We start from the raw sequence: 21,395 nt of genomic DNA, 5'->3' as shown, positions 1-21,395 counted from the left end.
ATGGTAGAAAACAATATAATACTTATTATGATAACACCTTATATTTGTTTTCTTTCTGTCATCGGCTTTTTGTTTTAGTTTGTTACGGTTTTTATAATAAGGTTAGGTTTGAGTAGTAAGATGAGATGAGATGAAAGTTGAATAAAATATTATTTTTTAATATGATTTTTGTTTTAAAATTTAAAAAAATTAAATTATTTATTATATTTTATATAAAAATTTAAAAAATTTATAATAATTAAATAAAATGAAATGAATTGTAATTAACTTTGAATTCAAACGGTACTTACAAATAAAAGAAAAATATTACTCTTCTAGACTTCCAGTTGGTAGCCCCCGTGCTACCGCTGGAATTTTTATTTTTATTTTTATTGTTTATTTAATGATTAATTAAATATTTTTTTAATAATATTATAAATTGTCTTTTGAAAATATTTAAAAAATGTTAAAAAAAATAAAAATGGTGGTTGTAGAGCCGCCCAAAATAAAATGTCAGTACATACTACACAGTTAAACTTAAAACCCCAAACACCCCGAAAAACCCCACCTCTCTACCTCTATCGGTGATCTGATATACATGGCAGCCGTCAAGCTCCTCTTCCAAGTTCGCCGCCATTGCCTCCCCAAACCACCCTCGTTTCCGCCATTCCACCATCGATCCCTTTCCTCCTCAACAAATTCTAACCCTAGCCCAAACTCTGAAACCCCAACAAAACGCTCCGAATCCGTTCCCGTCCAAACCGTATCCTACCCTGTGAAACCCAGTGAGCCCTCCACGCCCGATCAAGACCAGCACGAAAACCCTTCTCAGTCCCCACCGCTACCGCGTCGCAACCCACCTCGCAACTCGCAGCCAGAAACACCGTCGATATGGACTCGTGAGGACATCCGGTACGTCAAGGACGTGCCATCAATATCCCCGGTGTCTTATCCCTCCCGCGTGGCGCCACTTCCAGAGGATAGGGTATCCGGAGAAGGAGAAAAGGTGCCAGAGGCGAAAGAGAAAAGCGAAGAGATGGAGACAGAGGGGAAGAGAATCGAGGCGGATGTTCGGTTGAGGAGGAGAATGTTTAAGGTTTTGGAGGAGGAGGAGAAGGTAGTGGTCCCTTTTCCAATGCTCATCAAGAAGAAGGAGAGGAAGGAGAAGCTGGCACCACTTGATTTGATGGAGGCTATTCGCCAAGTGAAGGTCAGTGTAGAACCGTAAGCTTCTTAATTCTTGTTTTATTTTGTTGCAGAGAAGGTGCAGTACGGTAATTGAGAATCCTAAAGTATTTCGGGAAAATTTTGGAACTTTGAGAAAATTACGAAAACTTAAGCTTCTTTCAAGGTCATTGCTAAAATCTGTTTGATATTTCTAGTCATTTTTCAGGCTAATGCCAAGAAGAATTTTGACGAAACTGTTGAAGCGCATGTAAGATTGGGAATCAAGAAAGAGCGAACGGATCAGGTTTGTGGACTAGTTCATATGAGAAACCCGTCTCTTATTTTCAAACTTAATCTATCTTGTTGAGATAGAGTTTGGATGGAGGAATTGAAGTTTCGTTGGACTGTATTGTTGGAATGCTTGATAATATTTGGTTTTGAAAGTAGTTTGAATACAACTGCACGATGTTAAAATGTTTCCAGGTTTTGGACGTAACAGTGGACAGTTGTTAATTTTGGAGGATTTCGATTTGTCTCGAACTATTTTTTTCCATTGGGCATATACAGCTTAGCAAGTTAGGCTTGTCTAAGAGGCTGTGGATTATCAAATTCTCTCCCTTTGCCAATATATTTGTTTATTTTGTATCTTTAATTTTTCATGAGTAATTTGAGAAAGAGGATTATGTGGCAAACTTGAAGGTTTATCATGTTTATCTTCAAGTGTTTGGTGCTTTATCTTCTTTGAAGTATTTTATCTAAACTTCAATGCGTTTCTTAAATGATTCAACTTACGGGAAACTGAACTGAAGTGCAGATAGTCCATGGTAGCTTGGTTCTGCCGCATGGTGTTGCCAAGGTATTATCTAAAATCATGCTAGATCAATAGGCTGTAATCTACTTTATAGTAGCTAGTTTGTTGCATAACAACTTTCATCTCTCAGGATGTTAGGGTGGCTTTCTTTGCTGAAGGGGCAGATGCAGATGAAGCTAGAGCTGCTGGAGCTGATATTGTTGGTGGTGTTGAACTTATTGAGGAAATTGCGAGTAATGAACTGTTCTTACTTCTACCATGCCAATCGGTTTCATTGCTTTAATGCAGAATTTTACATCTTTTTGGGGTGGTTCAGTTTTCTTGTTTGTACCTTCAGATTCATCCCTTGTGTTGCTTTTATTCTCCCAGCTTTCATACTCTTTCTGTTTTTTCTTCTCTCTCTCTCTGTCTCTGTCTCTCTCTGTCTTTCTCTCTCACTGGTTGCATAAATATTAGTATGCTTTCATCAGATGTTAGTATACATGCATAAAGATGCACCTCTTTTCCCCTTTTCACCATATTAAAAAATAACTACGCACTTGGAGTATGTTTCAATTGACCCCTTGTTTCATCTTTATTTGTGTCTAAAAGCGATATGTTTTAGTCTGTGATCAATTTTTGCTTTGCGTTCATGATCTGACCATGTGGTATCAGGCAGTCACAAGTTTAATGTCGACAAGTGTTTCTCAACCCCTCAATTGGTGCTGCGTCTAAATAAGGTTATTTAAGATTGTTTGTTGTTCTCTGTTTTTATTTTTTAAATGAATGGATATTTTATTTTTGATTACTTATAATAAAAATGAATTATTTAATTCACAAGGGCACTTTTACCATTATGCAGATAGCAAGCTTTCTTAAAGAACGTCATCTATTGCCAGACCGTAAAGTGAGTTTATCTCCCCCCCCAAAAAAAAATTCAATGCACAGATCTGTAAATGAATTGTACTGAATATTTTTTTGGTTGTACTGATATGTTATGTAGCACAATACTGTGACAAGTGATGTTGCTGGGGCAATAAAAGCGGCAAGACTGGGTCGCATACATTTTAAAATGGACAAAACATCAATTGTGCATGTGGGACTTGGGAAGGTGCCATATTTTCTTGATCCACAACATAACGGTTTACTTAAATAGGAACATAATTATATGGGACTTTATTGTTCTCATCTGATTAATATGTTGGTAACAGGTCAGTTTCACAGAGGAGTTTTTACGTGAAAATATTGGTGCATTTATGAATGCTCTTTTGCTTGCAAAGCCTCCAAGCTTAAAGAAGGGTTAGTGTTTTACATTGTTCTATATGTTTGCTAACTTCTTTCTTCAGGACTAAAATTAATATAGATGGCATTAATTTTGCACAGTAGCTTCTTTTGTCTCACATATTAGTGCACCTGGGCCACCTGCCTATGGTACCCAAGCTATTCAGTCTCAGGTCTGCGAACATCAATTTGCTTGTTCAATAATTTTTTTGATCGGTCCTGCTTGCTCAATAAATGAGGGAAACTTGATTCTGACACTTAAGGTTCCATTAGAAATAAGCCCAGCTTGTCTCTTATCTGTTAAAAACTTGGAAAAATAATAGGACGTGGTAATTTTATTGGAGTGATTTTCACCCATAATGGGGCAATTCACGGACTGCATTGCTACAGATAAAAAAACAACTCATGGAATGCATTGCAATATGCCTTCAAGGCTGACCAATTATGCTCCTAGGTATTCGTTCACTTTCATAAAACTTTTCATCTCATCTTTTCTAATCATTATAACTTTTTCAAATTCCCATACAAAATAAAATAAACAATTCAACTTTTTTAAATTCCAAAACAAAACTAATATTAAAAAAATGTATTCTAATAATATTTTATTCAATTTTCAACTTTTATCTCATCTAATCTCATCTCATCTGCGAAAACAAACGAGGCCTTAGTGGTCTTAAATAAACTAGATACATATAAATGAATCAAAAGAATCCCTATCAGTTCATTCCACTGCATTTCACATAACCTTGTGTCAGGTTTGGCTTGACATTTAACTTCATGCTAGTATGCCTTTAATTAGTCTTTGGATTTAAAACCATGGAATCATTTGGAACCCCTGTGCTTGAGCAAGACTACCTCCATTTGAAGAGCTGATTCAAGCTGACTTGTGGGTGAGTCAATAGCATCTTTCTAACCTAATCCAAGTATAACTGTTTAGCCAAGCTTGAAGAGCATACTATTATAGCTTGTCAGCTATTGTGGAGCCCCATACAGTTTGCTTAAGTGCATTAATCAGTGACTTCAAGCTGCTGTGGTAGTCTCAGACAGAATGTAGTCAAATTCTTGCAGTTAGCTGTGTCTCCTTTTGCATCTTAGGATCACTTGACAATGACTACTGAAATTTATGGCATTTCTCATGTTATGAGAAATTTCTATTTGCTAAAGAGAATTTAGTTTATTGATAACCAACATTGATTTCTTTTAAGACATGCTTCTGAAATGTCTTCTTTCAGCAATGTTTTATTAAAAAAATAATAGCATTTACGCTTCCCATTACAGAGAAGAGCTATTGTGCTCTAGGTGTAACACTCCCTCGCTTAGAAGGTTGGGACTGTTACCAACTTTTAGAAGATTTTTATACGAGCCATGTATAAAAGATTCCACAATGTAAAAATAATTTAAACATTATTAGTGGAAGAGTCATTTTTTTACTAGTCAATGAGAATATTATTGATGATAGTAGGCATAGCCCAAATACACAAAACATATACAAGAGTGACACCTAAGCAGATTATCAAGGGATACGAGGAATTGGGTGTTCATTGAACTCTATTACAGTCGACCAATGAATTAAAGTGTTTAGAAAAGAAATGTCTAAGCTCAACCATTGACTGTTCTTGATTTCCGAAGCTTTTATTATTCCCCTCCCACCAAAGGCATACGGGAACCATCCTCCATATTGTTGCTACTTGCGGATTACCAAGCAAGCCTCTCCGATTTACAAGGAAATCAACTATCCTCGGCATCGCTCAAGCTAATCTCATTTTAGCAAAGAAGCCATTCCATAGGGTTGTGGCAACCTCACAATTAACTAAATGATGCACCAACTCCCCGCTCGATTTGCACATGGAAACACTGGCCCATTATGACAATTCGGCATTTTCTAAGATTGTCAATGGTGAGGAGTTTTCCTAATGAAGCCATCTATATGAAGAAAGCTTCTTTTGGAGAAAGTCCTCCAAATGCTTTTCCATGGAAATGAATTTGCATTGTTCAAATTGATAGATTTATAGAAGGAATGAACTGTGAACTGCCCTTTCTTTGAAGGACTCCAAGTAAAGTCTATCTACCTCTCCTGCCCTTGTTTTGTGTGATATCCTATATGATAAGAGGATAAGTAGGTGGTGTATGAGAGCCCACATTGCTTGGGAAGGAGAAGTTCTTGCTATTTATAATGTTTCAATGGGGCTCTAATTGTATTATTAACTAGTCCTTTTGAAATATAGGCCATGTGGCTTGGCCCTTTCATTGGGGTGTTACATTTTGATAGAATATACAAGATTTTAAAATTCAGTGAATACTTCAACTTCCCAATTTTGTGCGGCTTAAAAGAATGCGACTTTCAATTGAGGAAGGCCACTAACGAGATGTAGGAGATATGCAATTGAAACATCTCAAAACTTATTAGGTAAGCTTCCTTGAGGGATCTATCTCCACACCATGTCATGCCAAAATTAATTCTAGACCCATTCCCACTCAAACCGAGTATGTCTAATGTGTTTCCAAAGACCCACCCCATGTGGTCCAACATGCACCCCCCCCCCCCCCTTTTCTCCCCTAACTGGTATCTCCACAACCATTTTTTTCAACATCAGCGAGAAGCCTCATATCCTCCAAACCTTTTCCTCCAAAAGAGCATTCTTTTGGGATCCCCCACATTACCAAATGCCTGCTCATTCCAAGCCTTCAAATCTTTCTTTAATGCCTTCAATTTGCAGACCAATATATTACTTGGAGATCCATGATATGAATAGGAAGACTACCATTGTCTAACTTTGTCTATGAAGCCATATGCTTTTAGCCACCTATTTTCAAATTTAAAATATCTTCTCCCTCCACAATCAAGGAGAATGGGAAACTGACCCAAACACAATCTAGGAAGAAGTTTCTGAATCAGTTCCAGATAGTGAGCTTCCTAGTCTAGGGAGAAACAAGGAATCTGTCTATTCTTGACCATGATGGGTGCTCTCGATTACTATACCACGTTAAAGTGCCTCCCAACAAGAGGAATATCAATTAGGTTTTGTTCAGCAATGTAGTCAGAAAATTCCACCATGGCTGAGTTGAGATAAGAATCTCCTGACTGTTCACACGGGAATCTAGTGACATTAAAATCTCCATTAATGCACCACAGTATATCCTATAGATAAACTAGTCCTGGCAATTCATCCCATAATAATCTTCTTGCATTAGCTGAATTTGGACCATAGACACCCACGAAGGCCCATAGAAGCCCGCCCTCCATGTTCTTGAACGAACAAGTCACCGTAAATTCCCCCACATACTCTTTCCATGTTTTCCACCACCCTTCTGTCCCCACATTACCAAAACCCTTTTAGAAGCCCCATTAGATGGTAGATAACACCACTGCACTTGGTGGCAACCCCACAAGCTCCTTATGGTAGAGAGGAAAATAAATCAGCTTGGTCTCTTGTAAGCATACAAGGTCAACTTTCCATTTACGGAGTTGATTTCTAATTTTGAGGCCTTTTTTGGTCTCATTCAGCCCCCTAACATTCCATGAAGCAATTTTAGGCTTCATTGAGCAATTGTCGTTGCCTTGCCTTTTGATCTCCCACGGTTAACACTCCCATCTCTTGGCTCATAGTTAACAGACCAGATGAGTCTTCTAAGCTCTGCTTCTTTTATTGGCTGAAGAGCACTCATCTTCAGAATTTGATTGTTTATGACCCATCTCAATGGTTGTTTTTAAGGCCCAGAATTGATCCTCAAAACCATCACAATACAGCCCTACATAGTGCTGAATCTCCTTTGCCTTGTGAAGGACCCAATCCTACATCTTTGGTAAGCTTGCTATATTTGGATTTAGGAATTTTGGAGGGATAGGCTCCTCCAAAATTTCTTCATCAGCCAATCCCTCTATTTCCCCCAAGTCAAGACCCAAGACTTGCCAAGCCCCCCCTCCCCCCTTCCTCACTGTCATTTTGTTTAGACCCATGCAAATCTAAAACTACCAAAGCACCAGCATCCTCTATTTCGGGCCCCTCCCTGCAGAGAGTACATTGCCACCAACCTTCTCTTATGTTTCTGCAGATGATATGTCAAACTCCTCTTCAATTTTGGCACCATCTTCAAGCTGTACTTCTTCCCTCTTGCCAATAACAACTAGAAGACCATCGATTGAGATACCTCCATCATGTTGCAGTCTACCAGTGAAGCCTTCTATGCCACCTTCGACTGACAAGGCATCAGTTTCAGTGGTTGATTTGCTACAATGGAGGTTGTACCCAGTTTAAAGGAAACAGACCAGACTTTAACCCACCTGCTCTTCTTAGTTCAACTTTGACTGGGCTTGGGCTATCATTTTTTCCTTTTTCAGCCTGAGAGAAATGCGGCCCACCATGCTTTTTAATTATTGACCTGCGCCTCTTCAATCCAAACCCTTGTCCAAAAGTTGCCCTTGCCCCAGTCCCTGATACTCCACACCTACACCCACTTCCAGGCCCAGGCCCGTTTCAACCTTATATAATAACTGTCACTTTCCTTTTAGACTCATCAAGTCATAAATAGCACTTGTTAAAAATTTTTCAAGTCTTGGGCTAATTCACAAAGGACTCTCACTAATTAAGAAAATATAAACTTAAAATATCTCAAAAAACCATAAAATTCTAAGATCCTGTCTCATCCTCTTAAGTTACGCCTAGTTTTGCAGCTCCATCGTCATAAGTTTATTCATTTGGTATGGTTAAAACATAAAACATGTGAGTCAAATAGAAAAATAAGAAACCATATTGCATTGTAAACATATAAGCAACATAGAGTTTCCTCTTTGAAAAGAAGTACACACATACATGCATATGCACTTGGTTCCACTATCCTCGTTGGCCGGTACCCATTGTTGACCCAGTTGAGTTAGGGTTAGCAATCCTTGTGATCTCGATTTCGCCCACAAATGTAGGTTATGATTCCATACATGAGGATAGCACTAATAGTGTGCCTATCATGGCATTGCAATTTGTCCTTATCTTATGCTACCATCAGACTTATCATACATGCCATACATTCAATCATGAACTTACTTTCTTGCCTTGTCTTATCATTTCTTATCATGGCTTAGTCTATCATGTTCATGTCCTTTATTCATTCATGACATAGCATAAATAGAAATAATATCACATGCGGAAGCATATATCAATTGCATTCATGATTTTCATAAATAAATAAAGTGGGTGCGGAGAATGTGGGCTCCCAAAGAATAGGCCATACATCCTATAGTTATAGATCAAAACATGTACACATATCATATAGCTTAGAAAGAGATGGTCATTTTTTTTTATAAGTAAGAAAGACAATTTTATTAGTTAGGCAAAGCCCATGTACATAGGAAGTATACAAAAGAAAACACCTAAATACATTCTAAGAAACAGAAAACGACAAGAGAAAATCATGAACAGAAGCTCCGTTAATCACCAGAAAGAGATGATCACATTGTTTTACAAAAAGATTGATATCTTATAGAAAGATCGTGATCATTTTTTCTTACATTAAAAATAGCGATAAAGGTGAGATCATGGATACTTACCTCTTATCTTTTGCAATAATCGAGTGCGTCCAAAGAACATGATTAAGCATACATTTAACATCTAATCAATCACATGCTTTTATGATGTTTTGTGGAACATGGTGTTAATGAAGTTATGACGGTGGCTGTTTAACATTTTCTTAATTTTTACGTGTGGGGCACATGAGTACATAACATGACTTCTAGCATGTCTCTTTTTGAAAAATATGATTTGGTGGCTGTTTTTGGGCTTATAAAAGAGGAATCTTGACCCTTAGGTCAGTTTGAAAACTCTGTTTTCTCATGATGTTTGCCAACATGGACTACATCCTGTTTTAGGGAGATGATGGTTTGCTCTAGGTTTGATGAATTGAATAGTGGCAGCTGGCAGATTGGTGTATTTATAGAAGATCTATCTTGAGCTTTTTAGAAGGTGTAGGACTGCTAATTGCTCTGGATGTGTGGCAGTAGTGGATTTTCTAGAGTGTTTGGAGTCCTATGGAGCAATTGATAAGTGTTTAGTGTAGAGGTGCTCTAAGTTGCTGAGATTTTGTTTTCTTGCAGTATTAGGACTCCTACTGGTGGCGGGGAACCCTGGCAGCAACTGAATCAGTCTCCTAGGCTTTCTAGGATTCGGTTTTCTTGAAGAGTTGGGATTCCTAGTGTTTAGAAATCTCAAATAGGAAGTAATTCAATCCTTTCTGGATTAGACTTGATTTCCTAGTCAGATTAGGAATCACGGTGGCTACCAAGTAGAGTTATCCCTATAGAAGTCTAGTAAGTAGCAACATAATTGGGAGTTAAATCATTGTGACAGAATCCTACTAGGATTAGTGTATCCTATAGGTCGTCCAGTAGAGGTTTTAGGTTTCTTGACTTATCCGAACTGGATTAGGATTCCTAGTAACATGTGGCCTTGGCTAGGTGTAAGTTCTAGGGTTTGTTGGCTTAAAAACAGGCTTTTGCACCATTTCAAGTCCAATTCCCATTCTGGAAGCCCATCTTTAAGATTGGGCCAAGGATTTTCCCATATGATAACCAAATCACTTGGGTGAGAATTGTAGGGCCATGGATATTAAATCCAAAACTTACTCCCAACCCTGAGATCTGTGGTTGGGGTGCGACTCTTGGACTAAAAAATAAGAGGGCTTTAGTAACTGAAGGTTATGCATTTATTTGTAGATCTTTTCCTTTGTGTGGAGAGTGAAATTGGCATATAGATTTTTATGTATCTTTTTCTATTTCTAATTAGGTTTTTCTCTTTTATATTTTCTATGTGCTTGGGCTATGCCTTTTGCATTTTGATAAAATATTGAATTAGTTGTACAAAATATGGACCGTTAAAAAAAAAAAAAAACAAAAGTTGTACAAAATATGGTATATGGATTATGCGTGATGTGGCCTGGGCTTTGTATATCAGTAAATATCTACCCTCTCTTTATGACAGCTTCCAAGTATGCGGGATACGTGAACTCATTCCATATATGCAGCACGGTAAGCTCATAATCCTTGGACTTGGTTTACTTGCTATTGATAATGGCCTTACTTTTCGTGATGCTCAGATATTGAAATACCTTTTGTATACTCCACTTCCAGTAAGGTTAGGGCATCTAACCCCCGCCCCCCAACACCCCTTTATCTTTTCTATTCATTTTTATTTTTATTTTTTTGGGTTTTGGGGGAGATGAAAAAGTTTCTCACTAATCAAAAAGACTTGAGAAATAAGAGAAAAATTTGAATGCATATATATATAGATACTTATAAAATATATATATAGAGAGAGAGAGCTTCAAACATTCTTTTGCTGGAAATTTGCCATACCTTTAATGTTTGTTCCAATATCCATTATAACATAATTTTACAAAGAGGATGCAAGACACGCACTTATTTAACATATTATAATTATAAAAAAAAATTATTATACTTTTAAGGTGCAACTTAGTGGTCATAGGCCGGCTTAGGATGAGTTATATACTCATCCTCAGTCCAATTCTGCACTAAGGGTTCCCTTAGATTACTTAGTGCATGGATCTGGCGGGGTTGTGTATCCATGGTTTACTCCCCAGGACTCTCCTCCACCAAGGTTCCATGTCATAGAAAAAAATATTACCTCTAATTAGTTATCATTTTTTTTGTTTTGCTTTTAGTTTGTGGTGTTATTGCACTCCTTGAAATTTTCTGACAGTTATCTCTAGGGAGGAGTTGGTAGAAACTTGGTGTTGTAAATGTGTTGTCTGTTGACCGTTTATATGGATATTTGGCTGGCTTGTAAAGAAAATGAAAATAACTGGGTTGGCATAATACCTTAGTACACAATAAACGCTTCCTAGATACAAGTAGGATCCGATTTTTTATTAACTGCTGTTGTGCATGCAATGTAGTCTTTTTGTTTATATATGATTTTGAGGTAATCTACTCCCTTCATTGTGTAGATGGGTCCAGGATTACCTATATCAATGCAATCATTATCCAAAGCTGCGGATAACTACAACAAAGTCCACCTTAACTGATTCAGTGCAAATTTGAGCACAGATTAAAATTTTCGTGAAGGTCCCTCACCCATTCTCTTTACTCTCTGAGCAAGTTCTTTATTTTGATATAAATTTATGCAAGATGGTTGAATTGTGGCTTGGATTATCGACTGAGTATCAATTTAATTTTACATAGAGTTGTACCGTGCTGGTTATTTGAACATCTTTAGCTTTGATATAGGGCAGGGTCATTTGAGTTTTGGCATTTAGTTATAATTATTCTTATTAGAGTTTCATCATCATGCAGTGCTTTTAATGAGCAACAAAAGTACATTATCTTTTCTACACAATAATTTCCTACTTCAGGGAATTTCAACCAGATATCATTTCATTTGTTCCTTTGATCATCGATAACTAAATACTCATACCACTTGAAAGAACTTTTGCGCACACAAGAAAACATTGAACACTCGCCGATTTTATTACAGAACACTCGGGACTTTCTTACATTAGGCGTCTTCTACAAAGTGTTGCTTTCCCCTCTAGAAATAAAGGGGAGAAAACGATAAAAAGCTCTACGTTTTTTTTTTTCGTAAAAATGCATTTTCCGACATAATACTTTTTTTTTTTTTTGATAAAATTTTCCGACATAATACTTGTCTATTATGAATCTGTGGTCTGTGAAGATGTTGCATGATTATTTTATATTCTTCGTTGTTGATGCAAGCTGGCAGATTGTTGTTTAGACGCCAAGCTTCACGAACTCTTTTCTTGAGCGTTCCATTTAATTGATTATATTGATATTCGCGATGTCATCTAGTGATAGAAGAATATAACTTTGGCTATCATCTTTTTTATGTGGTGTCTCAACATCATTTGCTAATAGCTACAACCGATTAGGGGTGACAATTTATGTTTGTGGGTCTTGGTTGTGGCGTCCCAAGTAATGAGTAGTAGGCTATATCAATTCAAATGCAATCCGTTTAATTAAATCCTCAAATAATTCATATAAATAATGGGTGACACGATACAATTGCTTTAATTCGTTTAGTATTTAACTTTTATTGAGTTAACTTGAACATGATTCATTTGATCCATTTTAACCCGCTTTAACTTGTTTAATCCGTTTCATATAAATTGGTTGAGCTGACTGTTAATTTATTTTTTAACTCAATCAATATAACTTCATATAATGCAAGGAGATAATTATATAAATTATTCATTATTACAACTGGATTTATGATAAAATATTTTATTATCAATATCCAACTAATAATAGATCAGAAAATTAATATTTTGTATAAAATAAAATTATTTATTAACAAAAAAATTATTAGTTTGAGATATAAAATAGTTAAATACTAATACTAATATTATATATTATCATAAATAAAAAATAAAATAAAGAAAATACAAGACTTAACATTTAAGAAATTTGAAAATAAATGTATTTGTATTAGATAAGTTGATTGCAGGTTTTGCGGGTTGACTTGCAAGTAATTTGTTTATTTATCGTATCTTTATCGGATCAATCAATTTTTACATGAATCCATTTATATCAAATCTAAATTTATTTATTTTGTATGGTATTTGAGTCAAGTTTATACGTCGTGTTATATATTATTTCCTATACCTCTAAAGTAAAGATTTTTCCTCATTGTCAATCTTACAAGCAAATACTCAGTTTTTGTTATTCTTTTATCTTATTGGGAACTCGGTAACAAACTTTCTTTTAGCCTAAATTTATCTGCGGTCATGTCTCTCAAGTTTCTTATTTTTGTTGGAGACATTGATTAAACTACGTGCCCGGTAGTCCATTGGCATTTGATGCGAGATTTAAAAAGACAATTTATATACTTAGTAGCAATCAAAAAAACAATTCATGTCAGTAGCAAATTATTCTTCTGTAGCTTTTAGATACCAAATTTTATGTCTGGAAAAAAATTCCATTACTTTTTTAACATGCATTTTCTTTATTTTAAACTTCTTGCAACATAAGAAGTTTGGCATCTAAAACTTCTTGATATTTTGAATTTTGGATTCAAAATTTCATTTTTGAACTACCCATTAATCATTATGCAAAGAGACTTGTTTTGTTGGCTTATGAAATAAAATGAGAATTTTGTGAATAATAGTGAAATAATTTGAGTCGGGATTTTGGAAAAATAGAGAAAAAGTTCAATAAAAATCTTATAAATTAAAATATTGTTTGAATTTAATTTTTTAATATTATTTTTGTTTCGAAATTTTAAAAATTTGTATTGTTTTTTGTGTTTTATTTAGAATTTTTTTTTTTTTAAAATTTGTAATTATTAGATGAGAAAGCTAAAAATTTGAAATTGAAATATATTTTGTGTTTTGAGTGATATTTGAGTAGAAACTGATAAAAAAAAATTTGAGCTCAGATGATGAAATCTAAGGTGTCCCAATATGGACTAATTCTTGATCCGAATTTGTCTGTTTGGGAAGATTGAGATATAAGTTATTTAATATTTCAAACTATCTGCCGAGCTGTTTTATCTGCCAAACAACTCCATATGCACTCATATATCTCCCAAGAAGTGGATAACCCACGTGAGTTTCTCCTAAAGGACATTCTATCAAATTCGAGGCATTAAGAAAAGTTTAGCGTCCTAGGTAAAATTACGTCATGTAATTGTAACATATACCTTTGAGACCATCATTTGATAATCGACATTGTCTCCATGATCGATGTAATGCCACATTATTAGCTTGTTGGGGGCCCATTTAAATGGCCTTTTCGGATGTCTTTTCTGGTATCCCTCGATGCCTTCAGCCTAGTCCGATTGCCCTATGCCATATCATCTAGCGCATCTCCTTCAACTGCTGGGCCAAAATTGATTTTCCATGTGCCTTCCTGATGTCGAGACGGCATAAAAATGATTATTCTTGTAGGCTTTTTTTTTTTGATAGGAAAACTTCATATTCATAAAACAGACATTACTGATAACATTTGTCCAGTCATATTGCTTGGGATACATGAATAGGAACACAATCCCACCACATCTCTATATTTTCAACATTCCAAGCATGTCTAGCAAGTCTATGAGCTACTTCATTTCCTAGTCGATTAACAACGAAAGCTAAAAATTGAAATTGAGCAAAACACAAACAGAGAGAAAATTCTAAGATAAACTCTGAGATTAGGGTTTGTTTATAAAAAACTCGAATCATAATCATATGTTGAAGCCCACATGCTGGGCTTAAATAACTAATGGAAAGGCAAACGTGTAATTAAAACCAAATAGTAAAATTATGGAATAAGATAAATATGACTAAAATCTAGCCTAAGAATTTGGAAAAATATCATTCCTAAAAATAAATATTACCATAAGAGAAAAATAGCTAAAAATGAAAAAAATAACATAAAAGTGACGATTCTTAAGGGAAAACAACTGATTTTGAATTTGAAACGGGGACCACTAGGAGAAGTAAGGTGACCACGATGTGCAGGTTGAAGAGAGCATTTTTCGGATTGGGGTCATATGCGCCATTCTGACACCCGTAGCTAAAGTTACTGGCAAAATATTGACCCGTGCACAAATCAACTGAGGAATGTTGTTTCTTGCCCAGTCGTGAAATTCTATTTCTTGCCTAACTGAGAAATGCTCATCTCTTCCTACCGGTTTTGCACTAATCTACCTTCTCAAGGTAGTCCAGTGCTTTTAAAGTCACCTCTGTCGGCTGATAATCATTTGGCTTGGATTTCCCTATATGGATGCGCTTATTTGCCTCCTTGAGGTAGCCCCATGCGATTATTCCTTAATTTTTCATCCGAGCATTGTCATGCTTGGATCCTCCTGCATTTGTCTCTCCAGGTTGGAAAGAACTCACCCTCAAGTTCACGTGAGCATCTATGAAGCATGCATGGACTAAGGTGGTTGTCATTATCACATCATAGGTCCTCAAAGGACTAGTGGGAAGGTGCAACCAACATAGACTCTGTACTTGGACTTTTTTTTCCATATAAATGTGGACTTACATACTTGCATCATTCTCAACGGGTTGAATATAATTTGTCATCGAATTCTAAACTTTCTTGCCTTGATCTTTTGGATGTCCAGTTAAACCCATATTTCTTTTGTTTTGTAGTCTCGTCCCAACGATCATGAAAAAATTAACATAGATTTGACCAGCTTGACATAAAACAATATTAACCATCTCATACTCTAAAATCAAGTCTCTATCCCACATTCCTAATCCAAAAATAATATTTTTCAACGGAGAACTTGAAAAAAACTTCTCAATTCCCAGAAAATCAACATAATTAATTGGCTCAAAAGTTGTTTTGCCTTCAATCTTTAAACTTTTACCACCATCTTCTTTTCAAAAATATTAATCTCTTCCTCGACTTCATCTTCGTTGGGAAAGGTATTGTAAATCGGTGTAGGGTTTCACCCTATGGAAGAATGTTCCTCTTCAAAGTCATCTTCCTTAGATTAGTAATCCCACTTGACCTCATGCAACACATCAACAAAACCTTTAGCCTACAAAGTACCAAGAAATTCTGGTAAGTCAACTTTGAAGCCTCGATGTTCGTGTCGTTCTTCCTCGGTGCAACTATCAATGGATCTCGCCCCCTGCCTCAATGCATGAGATCGCTAGCACAAGGTCCGGGTATATTTGAAGGGCATAAAGTGACCCTTTAACTTCTTCTTCATCTTCTCCTATTCGCCAATCTTAGCCTGGCCTGTCGCTTTTGAGACCGCTTCAACCGCTCCCACCAGGCAGATGCTCAACCCTTCAATTGATGGTGACTAATTTCACCTTCATATGATCTGGGACATCCTTATAATCAAATATACGCTCCACTTCATGCAACTAATCCATGAAGTCCTTTGCTTGCAGAGTACCAGAATATTCCGGTAGATCAACTCTAAAGCCTAGGTCTCTACCTCGCTTCTCCTTGCCACAGTACTCTGGAAACAAAGCACGATTGTGATACGGGTTCCCAAAATTGGAGCCAAAATACTGATTATAAGTTTGACCCTCTAGGTTTTGTGCTCTAGATGCTAGGATAATTTTGCTATTTACCTAGGCAAATTTGCAATCATTGCATCCTGTACATTACAATCGCGGGGAGGAACTTCCTCATTTGGAACCTGTCCACACCGACCACGACCTTTACCACTAGCCATGAAAGTTAACAATAATTCAACCCAAAAAAACGCGAAAGCTCTTATGCCAATTGACGCCGACATAGAATAAGGATGATTATTCTGATGGCTAGTTTTACAATAGAAGCTTGAAATTGAGGTTGAGAAAAATGTGAATAGAGAGAAAACTCTGAAATAAAATCTAAGATTAGGGTTTGTTTATTAAAAAAAAAATTGAATCATAATCATCTTTTGAAGCCCACAAGGTGGGCTAAATAGCTAATGGAAATAAAAAATTTTAATTAAGACCAAATACTAGAATACAGAATAAGATAAGTATGACTAAAATCTAGCTTAAGAATCCGGAATAATATCATTCTTTAAAATAAATATTACCATCAAACAAAAATGGCCAAAAATGACGAAAATAACTTGAAGTGATGATTCTGAAGGGAAAATGTCTGATTTTGGATTCGAAACGGGGACGACCAGGCAAAGCATGGTGACTGCGATGTGCACGATAAAGAGAGAGTTTTTTCAAATTGGGGTCATATGCGCGATTTTGACATTTGTAGCCAAAGTTATGTGTGAAATACTGTAATGTGCGCAAACCAACCAAGGAATAACATTCTTGCCCAATCGAGAAATATCGTTCTTGCCGAGTTGAGGAATGCTCATTCTCGCTCTATTGTAAAATACCTTTTCTCACCCAACCGAGGAATTCTCATCTCTTCTTGCCAGTTTTGCACTGATGTACCTTCTCGAGGTAGTCCATTGCTTTTAACGCCGCCTCTGTCAGCCGATCATCATTGGGCTTGTATTTCCTTCCATCAATGAGCTTATTTGCCTCCTTGAGGTAGCCCAGTGCCATTATTCCTTGATCTATCATCCGAGCATCATCATGCTTGGATCCTCCTGCGTGACCTTCTTCGGCTATTTACACTGCATCACTTCTAACATAGCTCACTTCTAATGATGGACGCACAAAGGGTAAAATCATGCTCCTTTTTCCATCGATTCCAATTTCAAAATGTGGTTGTATCACATAATTGATGAATTCTGCAATTAGAATGAGTGTTATTTTGAGATTGTCGAGTTTATATATAGATATATATAATTCTTTCCAAAAATAGACTTATTTTAGGTTTTTATATTATAAGAATTTTGTTTTTGTTTTATTTTATAAAAAAATATTCTCCCATCATATAGTAAATGTTTTCAATAAACTAAAGCAGTTTTCATTTTATTTATATCCTCTTACATTGTTGGTTTGATTTATGTTATATTTCTATCTCTTTATTTTTTATTTTTAAATCAGATTGAAGATAATTTTAGTGGTAGTGGCTAAGTTAGAGCTTAGATACACTTAGCCATCCCGAATCACTTTGCAAAAAGATTGCATAAATTTATACAATGAAGAGAACCATAAGTTAAGGCTTTGTTGAGCGATCAATCTCCCAATCATAAGTTAAACCTAGAAAATCATTAGGTTTTGCCATATTCCTAATCACAAGGGTGAGACCTTTGATTGGGAGATTGACCAGCTTTTTACAATCATTGTAAATAATGTCTCTTCTAATGTCGCTATATATTGATTATGTGAGAGAAAGCATAAAAGATAAGGAGTTCACCATCATAAGAGATTAGTTTATGCACATGTTTTAAGTCTTATTGTATGTGATGGTTTAAAAGATATATATCATGCAGTAACTAATATTAGAAATGTAGTAAAACTTATGAAGTCTTCACCGGTGAGATTTGTTATGTCTAGAAAAAAGTGCTAATGGGCTGATTATTGAGTGTGGGAAAATGACATGTCTCGATGAGCCTACTAAATAGAACTCAACATACATGATGCCAAGTGTTGCTGAAAAGTATGAAAGAACTTTTGAGCTTATGATATGGAGGAGCTACAGATTTTGATGGCTAAGTTTGAGGATTGGCAAAAGGTTGGGTATTTATTAAGTTTCTCAAAGTATTTTATGACGACACCTTGAAAATCTCCGCTTCATTGTACACGACTTCAAAAGAATTATTTCAACAAATTTGTATGATTGTGCACACTTTGAACAAAATGTATAAGAGTGATGATGCTAAGTTTATGAGCATGGCATCTAATATGAAGGTTAAGTTTGAGAAATATTGGGGATGCTTGGATAGGATGAACATGATTATTTATGTAGCTTTTATCGTTCGCCCATGATACAAGATTAAGTCCATGGTATTTTGGTTGAAAAGGTGAAAAGGGATGGAGTATGGAGATAGAATTGAGCCAAAGTGAGATTGCTCTTGAATCTTTTAATTAAGCAATACAATAAGTTTCATGGGCTAAGTAGTGGAAGATCAAATGTGGCTCAAGGAAGTTTCAATGCTACTTAAATATTTTTGGTGACACTTCAGACTCTGAAGAATTTGATACAGCGTCAGAGCAATACTTTGAGGAGGAAAATAGTACTGTATTTGGTTTAGAGGTGGATAGGTAGATGTTGGATGTGATTGCACTAAAAGCACTCAACTTTGAGATTTTGACTTGGTGGAAGAAGAATTTGTATAGATATCCTATCCTTACAGAGATTGCATGTGATGTATTGGTTATCCCTATTTTCACTGTTGCATCCAAGTCTGCATTCTACACTAGTGGACGTGTATTGGACCCATATAGAAGCTCATTGGTGTCGGAGACTGTGCAAGCCATAATCTATACTAAAAATTACACAGGAAACAAACTAATTAATATTCAGAAGCTGGAGGAGTTATGTAGAAGGCATCGACAATGAAGGTAAATATTTTTATCTGTTAATTTTTATTTTTGTTACAATTTTTTCATTTAACTTATTCTTTTCATTTTTTTTTTCTTAACGTAATCCTCCTCATTCAATTGTTTTAATTTCATAGGTTATAACCTCTTAGGTTCACAATTTCCCAACATAGTTCCTCATATTTTAACCATTTATTGCATAATACTTATTGCCACCAAACAACAAAATTTAGGAGAGGATGTGACTATTGGACCTCGTGTGTGTGTTGCCCCAAGGCTTTTGTGGGTTCATAGAAAGGTTAAAGTGAAGCAAAATACATAAGAGCTAGGGACTGGAGGTAAAGGGGTAACTCACTCTTCACATCATCTTGTGAAATTGTTGTAACTTGTGATATCTGTGTGTTTTTCCTTCCCCATATTGTATCTGTTGTGGGGTTTTTTGACCACCAAACCATGTTAATCTCATCTAAACCACCAATATACTAGTGTTTTACTTCCTAAACAGACTTCATATACAGATGACCTCGATGTTTGCTTTTTTGTGTGTAAATAAAGGGTTCTTCTATGGAGATAGATAGGGTGCATTCTTAGTTTTTTTTTTTTTCTTAAAACATTAAGAAATACATTTCTTAATGTTTAAAAAATACATTTCTTAATGTTTAAGAAAAAAACCAATTCAGTGCATTAACTCTTAATGTTTAAGAGAAAAATTAAAATGCACCAATCGATCGGTGCAAACCCTTAGGAAGACCATTGGTTTATCTATCATTTCCTATAAATAAATTGAAACCAAACAAGAGTTATATATGTGGAAAAATATATGTTGCTTATTAAGGTTTAGGTTAAATCTGTGATATCTGTTATGATATTAATAACATGAGACCTTGAGGAACCAACACTGCAAGTGATTTTTTACGCATTTTCCATGTTTATATTCCTTGCTTCTTTGTGCAGTTGAGGAAATTTGAATGGGATTGAAATTCTTTGAGATTAGCAGCTAAGGAAATTTGTAGATGATTGTAATCATGGATAGGGACCATTGTGATGTAAAACTCATAGATTTGTTTCTTGATAATTGATGTTTTGCATTGTGATATAAACAATATGATATGTAGTGTGCAGTACCACTATAACGGATAGTAGTTTTTGCGACAACTAGTTTTGTCGCAAAAAGTCAAATTCTTGACGCTAAATACCTTTTGTGGCCAAAATATGTGCCCGAATGGTTGTCATATAATTTTTGTCACAAATGCTCATTGCGGTCGTTGCATTTGTAGTTGTCGAAAAAGCTTACTTTTTCTAACAAAAAACTTTGTCGCAAATAGTAAAGCTTACTAGTGTATTGTATGTGTTGTGTCTATTATTATTTATTTTGTTATATAAAAATTTGAAAGGATAATAAAAAGTTTAAAAAATGTCTATAAAAACATTCATTATATAAAAAATAATAAGCACAAAGGCCTATTAAAATACATTTTAAAAAGTGTGAAAAAAGATATAAATACAAAGGCCCTAGAAAAACCCATAAAAAAGCCCAATATATTTAAACCTGGATATCCGGTTATAACCTGGGTGATTCAAATTTCTGATTTTAAATCCTTGGCCTAAATCTAAATTCCCGCTCAAATTTTGACCGGACCCTACCTGGCTGGATATTTTCCTACTTTTTAGGATATAGTGTCACTATGATTGGAAGTCGTAGTGAAATGATGTGTGCTGCATTTCTCTGGTCTTGACTGGCTGTAGGAGACTTCAACTACTTCCCCTTTCCCACGATCCTTGATTACGGAAAGCAAAAACATAGGAAGATAGTAAAATGGAGATGCACTAAATCGCCAGCAGAAGATTGCCTAGGATTGTGGTGGCACGTGGAGGCCACGCACCATGCCAGGAGAGTGGAGGATGGCTGGGTCGATTTGAGATTGTTGGCCTTGAAAATGTCGTGTGTGGCGGTAGCAAGCACTTCTTGGTGTAGAGGCACGTGAATTTCACGCGAGGTTTAGCTGCTTGTTCATATGTTGCTCTGTTTGGCATTCTGCTTCAACCGTATGAAAGATCGGCGATTGTGGAGTCTTAAGGTGGGGCGCGTGGCAGTCTTAGGGGGCTGGAAGGCAATAGATCAGAACTTCTCCTTACTATGGACAAAAAACTGGAAAAAAAAAAAACTAGTATAAAACAACTTGAACAATTCCTAGACAAGCCAGAAGGGAGGAGGGACGGAGGAGCAGAAGGCTAGAAGCTCCCTCCCTCTGGGATGAGAGAATGAGATGTTTGGGTCTTTTGGTAGAGAGCAAAATCGCCTACTTCTGAA

The 21,395-nt window shown here is 35.9% G+C and overlaps 1 protein-coding gene across 2 annotated transcripts; it reads left to right on the top strand.

Annotated features, from left to right (window-relative positions):
- Positions 1–510: 510 nt before the first annotated feature.
- LOC122304168 (50S ribosomal protein L1) lies at positions 511–11,497 on the top strand. 2 transcript variants are annotated; one of them, XR_006240937.1, is made up of 10 exons: positions 511–1,189; positions 1,373–1,450; positions 1,961–2,002; positions 2,088–2,190; positions 2,612–2,676; positions 2,799–2,843; positions 2,940–3,047; positions 3,148–3,256; positions 10,186–10,232; positions 11,171–11,242. XR_006240937.1 is itself a non-coding variant. In XM_043116254.1 (10 exons), the coding sequence occupies exons 1-10, from the start codon at positions 578–580 to the stop codon at positions 11,246–11,248; spliced, it is 1,266 nt and encodes a 421-aa protein (XP_042972188.1). In that variant the 5' UTR covers positions 512–577; the 3' UTR covers positions 11,249–11,497. The 2 variants fall into 2 exon arrangements, 1 of the variants encoding a protein (XP_042972188.1); XM_043116254.1 differs by having other exon boundaries at positions 512–1,189; positions 3,148–3,235; positions 11,171–11,497.
- Positions 11,498–21,395: the final 9,898 nt, after the last annotated feature.

Source organism: Carya illinoinensis, chromosome 3, assembly GCF_018687715.1.
Source record: "Carya illinoinensis cultivar Pawnee chromosome 3, C.illinoinensisPawnee_v1, whole genome shotgun sequence".
NCBI classification, from domain to species: domain Eukaryota; kingdom Viridiplantae; phylum Streptophyta; class Magnoliopsida; order Fagales; family Juglandaceae; genus Carya; species Carya illinoinensis.
The sequence above is the reverse complement of the archived record's forward strand: the minus strand, read 5'-3'. Positions and strand labels throughout refer to the sequence as shown.

Coding starts and splice junctions, on each gene's coding strand:
- LOC122304168 (XM_043116254.1), top strand. CDS start 578: ATGGCAGCCGTCAAGCTCCTCTTCCAAGTTCGCCGCCATTGCCTCCCC. Junction 2,191..2,611: donor ACTTATTGAGGAAATTGCGA/GTAATGAACTGT, acceptor ATGTGGTATCAG/GCAGTCACAAGTTTAATGTC. Junction 2,844..2,939: donor ATCTATTGCCAGACCGTAAA/GTGAGTTTATCT, acceptor TATGTTATGTAG/CACAATACTGTGACAAGTGA.